Here is a 12,117-nt window from a genome sequence, read left to right on the forward strand (position 1 = left end):
AATCCAAAGGAGATATTTGAGATGCACGATGAAAGAATATAAAAAAAATTTCAATTACATAAATTTTCTATTTGTGGATATCAGCAGATGCTTCTTTATCATGCAGAAAAAATGCACAATATGTACACAATATTGAGCACATGATTCTTAAATCGATTACAAAATCATTCAGCTACTCAAATTACACTATAATATAAATCGCAACTATATTCATAAAAATTCATTGACCTTTTTTCATGTTTTTATTCACAGAATTTGCCGAGCGTCGATGTAGCAATGAGGGAAAATGGGAAGGAAAACCAGGTACAGCTGAAAATGGACGAGGATGGACAAATTATACACCATGTTATTTACCAGAAATTTTAGAGCTCATTACGAAAATGGGTGAAGATAGAGAGGTAAGGAACTGTTTAGCAAAATATATATGCAGATGTGTCAATGCGAGATAATCGTGTAAGTGCTTTGGAAGGCATACTGCGTAGAAATGGTGAAAAAATCTTGCTCAAGGACGATGGAATTCTAGACTGAGTGTGAATTTCTAGGAATCTAGATTCAGGATGTAAATTCCTACAAATTGTTCTAAATCAGTGGTGATCAACCTTTTTGTGAAACGGTTCAGACCACCGCATGCCTCGAATCGAGAAGAATTTCACGATATGTGGAAGATGCAGTGGTGGACAGCTTGCGTACCACGGCACTCTGGTGTGACGTGAATAATCTGTAAGAAACTGATTTATCCCGGTTGTGGTACGGTATGGCATAGTATTTATTCACCACTGATACGGTACAATGGTACAGCTGATCTCGCAAGTGGTATATCTGTACCAATGGTGTACCAATGCTGAGCATGTGGTACGGTATGGTGTCATACCGAGTCTAATAGATGTACCGAGCCATACCAGTTATACCATGCCATACCAAGTTCAATGACATACCAGGTTCAATGCCATACCAAGTGTACCATTATACCGAACCATTGATGTAACTATGTCGTACCTTACCGTACCACTACCACCGAAGATATCAACCCATGAGGTTATTCATATCTTATCCTTGTGTCGTGGTACAAGGATTGTCCACCATTGCGCTAACACAGTGGTGCCAAAACTGTGCGTCATCGATCTTTTTGGAAATAGTTCATGTGATTTCGGTCGGTTTACCACAAAGGTGTGTCATGCCTCAAAAAAGTTTGTCCACCACTGCATCGAACATCTAAAAATCCAACTAAACTCAATTAAATCCTACTTCAACGTACAGCATGCGAGAGCATTGAGAGCAATAATAAAAAAGTTTTTTTTTTTCACATTGAAACTCATCAGCATATTTTAACATTACGATCCGTATCAACGATGAGCATTATTGAATATCTTTTTTTTCACATTCTTTTTTTTACTATTTTTCAACAGATTAAAATGAAAATTGCCGAGCGAACGCGAACGATGGAGATTATTGGTTTAAGCATTTCTCTATTAGCATTACTTGTATCACTTATCATATTTTATCGATTTCGGTGAGTTTCCTAGAATTTCAGCATTAGAGGAATTTTAATTACGATTTTTGAAGTGTGGATTTTGCTTCCAGCAACTAAAATTGGATTTAAATCGCAAATCCGCACCATAAATTTTAATTAACTTTCTCTCAAATGTGCCAGTTCCACGAAAAATCTGATTCCATTTCCACATTTTTTTTCCCTAATAATCCATAAAAAATATCTTTAGAAGCCTTCGTAATAATCGAACGAGAATTCACAAAAATTTATTTATTGCTATGGTAATTCAAGTCCTCATAAGATTAATACTGTATGTAGATCAGGTAAATTTATTTACATACAAAATGAAAAAATTTCATATGATTTATGGATGTTCTTATTTATTTTATTTTTAAACAGGCAATTTCAAGAGCAGGTGATGAGAGGAGTCATGGAATAGACAATACGGTAATGATCTGTGTTTTGTTGATTTATTAATAACTGGTGTTTACTGCATGAATGTCGAGAATTTGCTTACTTTTTTGAGTTTTTTTAAAAATGTGTTACTTGAAATGAATTTTTGGGTTGTTTTGAGTGATTTGTAGGTTACGTGTGCTAGTTGAGGCACTGTATCATGTTGTACGAATTGTTGCCAAAATGACAAGAACACCATTCTATAGTCACGGGACCCTTTAGCATTGAAAAAATGTTTTCGGCACATCATATCATACAAAAGTATCCATAAGGCACATCAATCTCAAATAGACATATAAGCATGCTCACCTAAATGAGAATATTCTTGAGTAGACTCAATTCTAAGTATCAGTGTTTCTACGGATGCTCAATTTTGAGACTATATTCGAGAGTATCGTGTAAAATAGGTAGTCCAGAAGTAGGTTGTCTACCATTGCTCTAAATATTGATTGAGAAGCTTCGGCTTCTGATAGGAATCGAACTCATGTATCCCTTAAAGAGAAAATTGTAGATATCCGATCTATTGTCCAACCCCTCGGCCATAGAAACTTTATTCATGATATGATACATCTACCTATTTATGGTTCGATACTTCAGATTCTATTCTGTTCATTCTCAGGATTGTCTATATAGGGACGGATTCTCAATTTGAGGATTGGGGGATTGAAAATCTTTCGAAAATTTAGTAATATAGATTGAATACCCTAATCAGAAGTCATAATGTTAGTTGAATAAACACAGTTAAAACTGACTTAGAACAGTGCTGTTCAACCTTTTTTGGAATTCGGCAAACCTTCGTGGTAACATAGTTAGTCTATCGCAGCATATAGTTTGAAACACACTGGCTTAGAGCAGTTAAAAATTCCTAGTAAAACCACAAGAACACTTCCAAAGTGACACGATGGGACGTGAAGCATTTTTGCTGTATAAAAGGATTGATATGTTGCCATCAGGCAACTCTGCGCTTTATCTTTAAAACGGCGACGTAGAGGTGTCCTGGCAAACATTTTGTGCTGTTAAAACATCTTTCAACAATCAAAGAAATTGCTTTCATATTAAGTTGATTATTTCATACCAATTGAACATAAATGACAAGATATTTCTCAAAAGAATCATATCCCACTGCATTTTCCATTGTAAAACAATTTCAAAAATCTTTTTTATCATTTTAACGATAAAGTACAGACATTTTTAAGCGTTTATTCTGCATATTCAATTAACTGAACGATAAATATTTATTTGAATTTTAAATATCTTTGGAAAATGTAAGTGAGTGGGTCTGGTTTGATTATTCTGAAAATCTATAATGTGAATCATGTACTGAGAATTCAGAAATTGTGAATTTGCGATTGAATTTTATGATAATATTCATTACATCATTATGTGGATTGATGCTTAATATCAGAATTATTGCAGATTTTCTTGGAATTTTATAGTTATGGGAATCAGTTTTCATGACTTTATTGAGCATTTTCCCAGCATTTCCACCCGAAAATTCAATTCAAACATATCTACAGCATGTCCAATCAAAATTCCTCACATGACATCCAAATTAGTCAATAAATGTTTAGAAATTTAATCGATTTTAACATCAATCGACAATAACGAGGTCATTATGGAGAACAATATCCAATATTCGATTAAACTGTCAATAGCAAAGTGTTATATTAAAATCGAGGACATTGTATCCATTGTCTTGTAGTTCCAATAAACCACAATCTTTATAGAAAATTAATTCCTTTCGAACTTGAAATTGAAAATGCCATTAAAGCTTACATTAAGACACATTTGATAAGTTTTATTATTGATGAGAAAAAAATCTATTGGAATTACATTGTTTGGTTTATTAAAACTTGTTCATGACAATGAAATGATTGTGGTCTTTAAATTGTAGTCCTTGAATTTGTATGTGCTATTTATTAGGGAAATAATCTTTTGTTCTTGAAATTAAGTGAGTATTTCTTAGGAAATTGTAGTAATTATTCAATACAATATCGAAACCAGATTATTGTCTTCAGCTAGGCAAGCCTTAATGACATTTTTTGCGTCACCATTATTAATGCTTAGACCTGCCTAGACTAAGGCAAACGCTACCGTATTATACAGCTAAGTCTCTTTCCAAAAACACCTATCTGAAAACTCTGATTGTCAGATTGATCCCACAAATTCAAAGCTCACCTGGAAGTTCTATACTAAAGTACAGAGCTCGATGTCAAAAACATAAATTGAACTTCCAGTCGACTCGAAGTCAACTTAAAATGGTGACTAGAAATAGGAAAAAAGCACCCAAATCCAACTATTTAGATTTTCTTAGAAATTGAGCCTGATTTGTTCGGGTCGATAGGCCGAAACTCTAATAAAGTGGTTTACAACATTTTATATTTCGCGGTTCATCTTGGTGATAAGCTTACTTACTTCTTACTTCCTTGGCTGGTGCACCCGAGGGCCCATTGCCGCGTTTAAAGAACGTCTGTAGACAGGTCTATCTTTCAATAGCTTCTGCCAATTTGGGTGATAAGTTAATGCGGCTTTAACTCTGTCTAGACTCGATTTTAAGACTTGGAATTTAGACTCAAGAAAACCCAGAAAATTGAAGAATATTTTTCCAAAAAATGGTTTTGATCAGCAAATCCCAGCCTTTTTGAAAACACAACTGAAACTGGCATATTGATTTGAAATTTCAAAAATAAACATAATGTGATATGCCGCTACTCTTCATAAAAGATTCTCCAGAAAACCATATAATCGACAAATTTATAAATCAATCCGATCTAATATTAAACAATGTTAATAAATTCAATAATTGGAACAAAAGTTGGTCCAAATTTATTAAGCGATGTGTAAAATTCCATCTAAATCTATCCTCTCTTGGGGAGCCGTTCACTTATTACGTAACTCGATATCGAAAGTTGACTTTTAGACTTTTAGAGAGTCATACCATCAAAAACATAATTTCTATGTCATAGCTTGTTGCGTAGCAAAATGTCACCTTCCTCTCTTTTCCCTCAAAGAGCATTATGTAATAAGTGAACATCCCCTCCACAATTTCAAAAAATATTTGCTTCTAATTATTATATCACAGTTTCATAATTTAATAGAAAATACGTGAATGTACCAAACAAATAATCTCGCACGTATAATCTTTGTTATGAAATTATCTACAGGAATTCGTGTGCCGTAATTTAATGCAGTTTTATGCTGTTATGCATTATAATTAAGCAAATATCTCAATTTTATTTATGTCATTAATTAACTTTTTGTTTATCATTTACATAATATCATTTTTTGGACCATACCAACGTGCAACGTCAAGCTTTAATAATAAATTTTTGGATGTCTCTTTTTTTTACAGCCATACTTATGTGAGGGATCATACATCCTTCTCGAATATGCACGTACGGCAATGTTTTTATGGATGTTTATTGAGGGCCTTTATCTACACAATGTTGTGACTGTGACAGTTTTTCAGGGACGCTTTCCGCATTATCTATATGCATCCATAGGTTGGGGACTTCCCATCATCATGACTGTAAGAGATAAAATTGAAAAAAGTACGGACAATTTATGACATAAACTTTTTTTAGACAATTTGGGCAGCATATACAGCTGTGCAGAAAGTTAATCAAAAGTGCTGGTTTGGATATAATTTAACGCCTTATTATTGGATACTGGAAGGACCTCGTCTGACTGTTATCATAGTGAGTCATCAACAATACACAATATTCCATAATATTTATATCCATATCTTATTTCTCTTTCTGTCATATCCACAACATTCACAGTTAAATCTTATATTTCTACTAAATATCATTCGAGTTCTTGTTGTGAAGCTCCGACAAAGCCATACGGGTGAAGTGGAACAAGTACGAAAAGCTGTGAGAGCGGCAATTGTTCTCCTTCCATTGTTAGGAATAACAAATATGTTAAATATGGTGAATTCTCCATTAGATCAGTCGCCTTTAGAATTTGCTGTATGGTCGTATGGAACGCACTTTTTAACGTCATTTCAAGGATTTTTTATAGCTATGATTTATTGCTTCCTTAATGGCGAGGTAAGTTTTGTGGCTTTTTTATGGTTTTTCGCTGTTTTTGGATTGTATTGTTGTGTCTGTTGGTCGGTCAGTATGATTTCTGTTTCAAAAGTTATATCTGGATACTTCCAGCTGGGAGGGACTACAATGTTATCTTAACAGACAATGAGCGTGTACATTTTTCAGTTGGAATTAAAAATTGTTTTAAAATAGAATGCTGTTTTAGTAACAATAGAAGGTTTTTAGCATTTTATGGAACTGTTTTGGAATTGTCTTTAAATGACATCAACAGAAAAAGTGATTTTTCCTTTGGTCTTTACATTTTTGGGAAGTATAGAGGCGCAGATTCATTGTTGTTGCCATTTTAATACAGGATTATTGAAAAAGTATCAAAAAAATTCAAAGAAATTACGATATGATCTTTAAGGATGCAAATTACTAGTGGGTTTTAGATCGCATACTTATTTTGCTAGACAAGCAGAAGGATTGTCAGCCACGGTTTCCTTTTAATGATGTCTGATGCAAGAATTATGCATAATTTACACTCTACTAAGTCAGAAATGAAAGTTACATTAAGTGGAGCTATCACATGACCCTTAGCAACATGGCTTAACAGTAGACTGTTGTCTAGGACTGAGCCAGTTCCTAAGAAAACATAATGCATCTTACCCTAAATTAGATGACACTTCATAAGTTGTTACATCGATTTTCAGTTTAAGGTTATGGCGCGCTAGGGTGCTCTAGAGACTGATCCAAGCTTGAAATCTTGACGGTATGATGACATTTCATTCAAATCAGAGTTGAGACAACTCCAATGTTAAGGGCGACGCCCAAAATATTGGAGTCGTGACACCCAAAGTCCTGCAAAATTGGATCCAAAAGCACCAAGTATGGAATACCGTTGATGCAGCCTTTTTGAGTCTTGTTTCTAAGCCTTAAATTGGAGATTGAAACTGCTTGGTTGTCGATTGGAAAAAAGATTCTTAGAATTTGAATTAATAAATTGTGAGTCTTTGCGTAATCTTACTCAACTTGGCCATTTTGCCAGTTTTTTGCCTAAATCTCCCTCTATTCACAGATTTTCTCCTGGGTAAACGTCCTTTATATCCTTAACTAAAACATTTTACTTGTAAGTCCACATTTTAATTTAATTTCTTTTTATTTTGTTTTGTTGTTGTCTTAAGGTACGTACTGCGATACTTAAGTCGATAAGTGTATATATGTCATTACGTGGACATCACGATTGGGCAATGAGACGGCCGTCAATGTTCTCTGGTAATTATCCAACTGCTGCCGATACTGAGCAACAAGTGCCACAGCCATTGAATGTTCATAATATTAATAAGTGAGTGGAATCAACTGAATTTTACTATAGTTGTGTACTTTTTAATCTACTCAGCATGCAAAAAATGAAAAAAGTTTTTAATTTTTTTTATTATCTTGTGAATATTATTTTTAGTTCTTAAAGCTATGTGCTCTGCTATGCAGCTTCCTGATATTGAAATTTTATTAATTTTTTTATAATGCGGATATTGAATATTTTAAGTTATTTTTTTATAAAAATGCGATTAAGACTTGTTATTTTTTTATATCAGTTCATTCAAGTTTTGTGTTTGAACTAAATTCTTTTAATTTCTTTGAAATTTAATTTTGCATTATTAACTTTTATAGATTGGTATTTATTGTTTGCAAAAGGGGATGGACTGAGATTTGTAAATGATCAATCAATAGAAAATTAAGAATATTTATGTCAAAAGGTTTACTAAATTTTCTTTCAAATTAAGATTCTCGAGAACGATTCCAAGACTTCGGAAAATCTTGAGACCGAGACATTGAAGAATTCTCTTGTAATTCTGATTTCAATCTCAGTTTCGATCTCGGTCTTGATCTCAAAAATTCATCAAAGCCGAGACTTAGTCACGATAATTCTTAATCACCACACCGACGTAATGTCGATTTTGCGATTAAAATGTATTACTCGAAATTTTATAAATAAATTTTTTGCAAGTTTCATGATAACTTTGGAATTTTTGAAATTTAGAATTCGAAAATTTAAGTCAGCTCAGTTTTCAAACTGACTTTGAACTAGTTCAAGTCAATTTGATGAGTTTTTGAGTTGATTTACTGTCGATTTGAATTGAAATTGAATTTTTGTGAGATTATATCTCCAAAATTGATCAGATGTTAAAGTTATTTCAAATTTTGCTTAAAAGTATTGAAGAAAATTCAATTTTTAATTTGAAATAAAATGTAAAAATTGCAAAAATTCAAAATATTTACAATAGTGTTTGACCGTGGCTTAAAATCAACTCGAAATTAAAATTGGATTTGAGTCGACTTGAGTTAAACAATCATTAGCCGCGAATCGCCTTAGCGCAGCTCTGGATCTTAAAGATCTGAATAGCTAAAGGTTTTTTTTTTTTAGTTGAGTTTTCCATACAAAATTCGTGTCGACTTCAGTCAAAAATTGGAAAAAATTCAAATTCAAATTCATTCTCAAATTCACTTCATTTAAATTTACTCAAATCAATTTCAAAAGAGCCAACTTCAAAAATTAAAACTACAAAATTAATTCAAAATTGCTACCGGACTAAATTCAATCTATTTTACAAAACATAAACATATTCCATAAAATTTGAAATTTAAAATTTTCTCGTTGATTTAAATCAGTTTATGCATATTCATGCAATTTAGAGTTGTAAATTTTTAATCTCCTGCATAAATCAAACCTTTTTTTTCTCTAAATTTTAGGATAGTTAGAAGTTTGCAAAATTTATTATTCCACAATAGTTTTTGTAGTGTTGGTCGAAATTTAATTTCATATTCTAAACATATCATATTAAGTATTAATAAAACAGCTTCCTTTTTTAATAATATCCAGAATATCCAGTTTGCAAATATATGCACAAGATTTCAAATTTAGATTTATGATTTTTGTAAACGGAAGCAGACTGCATTTATGCTTTTGTAATAAACTTTATTCGGCTTCAAAAAAAAAATCATATAAATCCCGCAAGGCTGTAAACACAGGCTTTAAAGATTATTAAAAATATTCTATAAAAATATCCATAAATATGCCTTGAGAAGTGGTTCTTCTTATTTATTTATTGCTTTTGTTGAGTGAAAAAAAAAGTTTTTTTTTTTGTAGGAAAAAGTTAAAGCTAAGGAATTTTCATTATTTCCTACTTTGAAAAATAAACTTTTATGGGTAAATGTACCGCATGAGAAATTTTTATGATCTGAAATTATTCAATTAAAAAATTGAAAAATTGTTTTAATTTAAAAGATTGTTGGTTGAAAATTAGATCGATTGAGATTTTTTTAGGTGTAGATAGGCAGGGGTTGTTCCATGAAATTGTTTGAATTAAGGTCTAAAATTAAGAATCAGGCACTATCGTAACATTTAAAATTTGAAAGTTTAAAAGATTAAAAATTTAAAATTTAAAACTTTTGAAATTATGAAGTTTTGAAATTTTAAAATTTCACAAAATTTAAAAATCTAAAAATTTTAAAAATACAAATTTTAAAAATATTTAAAATTTAAAAAAATATAAAAACTATTTTTTTTTAAACATTGAAAGTTAAAAAATCAAAAATATTCAATAATCTGACAATTCAAAATTTCACAATTTCGAAATTTTGAAAATTCAAAGCTTTATTTTAATACAATAAGAAAATCAAAATTTCAAAGAAAAAATTCAAAAATATTTGAAACTTAAAAAAAAAAAATGAAAAATTTTGAAGTTCAAAAATTTTAAAAATTCAAAAATTTGTAAAGTTTTGCAAATTCATTTCAAGTTCTACAACATAAGTTTTTGTAGAGAAATTGCATTTTTTCAAATTATTTTAAAAACCGTATAAATTTGTCTAGAATACAAATTCTTAACACAGAAAAGGTAAAATTTAAATTTAATTAAATTTGAAGATTGGAATTTTTACTTAAAATTCAAAATTCTAATTTTTCTAAAATCAATCTTAAATATCCTTTTGTTCACATCAAATTGGACACAAAATTTCAATTTATTTTTTAATATGTTACGAAATGTCTAACCTTTTTCAATCCTTTTCTTGCTTCACCTTGGCTTCACCCCTGTCTACTTGAATATAATTTTTAATTTGTCTATAATTTTAAGCTTGCATAGTTGTTGCACAGAATTCTTTAAAATTAGTTTTTAGTTTTCTAGTTCAATTTAATTAATTTAATTTTTTAAATCTTTTTTTTCTATAATTTATAAATTCAACAAATCAAAACAAATTAAACACCAACTCTAAAAAAACCCCAAAAATTAAATTACAGACCAAACAAACAGTCGCAAGGCACGCAACGAATGCGAAGTAATTGGATAAGACTATTCTTTTCGCCAAAGCAAATCAATCAGATGCCAGTGGAACAACCAGAGTCAGTTGTGTTTGATATTTCCGATTAATTTTGTCCATATCCATGTCAACTACACAATAAAATTTATAATAAAATATAAATACTAACACACAATATAAGAATAATCAAAAAAAAAAAAACAAAATGAAATTTGATCAAAAATCAAAACCAAGAAAAAAAGTGCGCAAAAAATATAAAAATCAATTCTGTATATTGTAACATATTTCATTAGCTTTTGTTTTATGTATATAATTAATTATACAGACATTTAGATGTTAACAGGATTTCCTTCATAATATACAGTTCATTAGTGTGATGTGTCATTTTGAATGTTTATACATACATACTTAAGTACAGTCTCTATTTTTATTACACAATTGTTGAATTTATTCTAGATAAATTTTATTCATTCGATGTTAAATAAATTTTTTTTATTTGTTCACACAGAAAAATGTTTTTATTATTTCGTTACAGTTACATTATGAGTTTAGTTTTGTTGTTCTTGTTAATTAGTAGTTGGGGCAAATAGTCGAATAGAGTCGACTCAAAGCCTGACTATAGTCGATTTTGACAGTTTACTATATTTGACTATAGCTAGTTCAATAAAACTGGTCGATTATGACTGTTAAAGTCTCCTAAAATCAGCTTTGACAGTTGATCAACTAGTCATGACTATGCTCGACTATAACGATCTACTATATCGTCTATAACAGTCGACTGTAGCCGATTATAACAATCTACTATATTCGACTAGACTAGTTGACTAATCGACCATAACAGTCTCTGATTGTAACTCGATTGACTAAACTCGATTGAAAAATTTTAAACGATCGACTATATTTGACTACAATAATTGACTAGAGTCGAGTATAACGATCAACTTTGTTCGACTATACCGATCTATCACATACGACTATGATAGTTGACTATAGTCGACTACAAAGTTGATAAGATCTACTGCATTTGACTATAGTTGGCAATAACTAACAACTATGACTATCGACTTTAAAGTAGAGTAAACTTGACTGTAAGGATCTACTACGTTCGACTTTAATAATTGACAATAGTCGACTTCAACGATATTCTATTTTCGACTATTATAGTTAGCTTTAGTCGACTAAAACTGTTTACTATATTCGACTATTTATAACAGCCTATTATATTCGACTATAGTACATCAACTACGATTTAGCTCTACGCTTCTTTATAGACATGTGTGTATCTCCATATGTGGCATAGCAAATGATAGATGGGTGCTTCAAGTTTCGAACCTGAGAAAATTGAAAAATTCGGTAAAATCTTGTAAATGATTGTATTTTTGGTTAAGACTCTAGCACCAAATGCATTTGCTATGTTGCTAATAAACTGAGGCATGTTCAAGAAAATTTGATGAAATTGTCCATGAGAAAAATGAGATTTTAGACCAGTGGTGGGCAACCTTTTATTTTTCTCGGCACTCATTAGTGATAAGCCTAGACTGAAGCCACACAGTTCATGATATTTTCAAAACACTAGTGTGTCGCAGCACACAGGTTACCCACCACTGTTTTAAATCATTGTCCTCCAGAATTTTGTGTAGATTGTTAGCTCCAAACTCAACCTCTTATCCTATCTCCAAATTTTTTTCAAAACCTTTGAATCAAAATTCCTCCCAAAAATACATTTTAAATGTCACTAAATTCAAAATCCGCATGTGTAAATTAAAATGGAATTTCTTCCTTAATTTCATCATTTATGCTTAATCGCGCACAAATAAAAAAAAATTT

The 12,117-nt window shown here is 31.0% G+C and overlaps 1 protein-coding gene across 1 annotated transcript in view; it reads left to right on the forward strand.

Moving 5' to 3' along the window:
• Nucleotides 1–10,760, forward strand: part of Pdfr (Pigment-dispersing factor receptor) — a 37,063-nt gene extending 26,303 nt beyond the window's left edge. Inside the window, exons 4-12 of the mRNA XM_070653730.1 lie at nt 253–398; nt 1,407–1,510; nt 1,719–1,812; nt 1,889–1,936; nt 5,295–5,471; nt 5,527–5,640; nt 5,725–5,994; nt 7,158–7,318; nt 10,271–10,760. Of these exons, the coding sequence (XP_070509831.1) occupies nt 253–398; nt 1,407–1,510; nt 1,719–1,812; nt 1,889–1,936; nt 5,295–5,471; nt 5,527–5,640; nt 5,725–5,994; nt 7,158–7,318; nt 10,271–10,400 (1,244 nt within the window). The 3' untranslated portion in view covers nt 10,401–10,760. The remainder of the gene's footprint in view (nt 1–252; nt 399–1,406; nt 1,511–1,718; nt 1,813–1,888; nt 1,937–5,294; nt 5,472–5,526; nt 5,641–5,724; nt 5,995–7,157; nt 7,319–10,270) is intronic.
• The last annotated feature ends 1,357 nt before the right edge of the window (nt 10,761–12,117 follow it).

The sequence above is a fragment of the Chironomus tepperi genome, unplaced genomic scaffold (assembly GCF_022539635.2).
Source record: "Chironomus tepperi strain 1889 unplaced genomic scaffold, CSIRO-AGI_Ctep_v1 contig_73, whole genome shotgun sequence".
NCBI lineage: Eukaryota > Metazoa > Arthropoda > Insecta > Diptera > Chironomidae > Chironomus > Chironomus tepperi.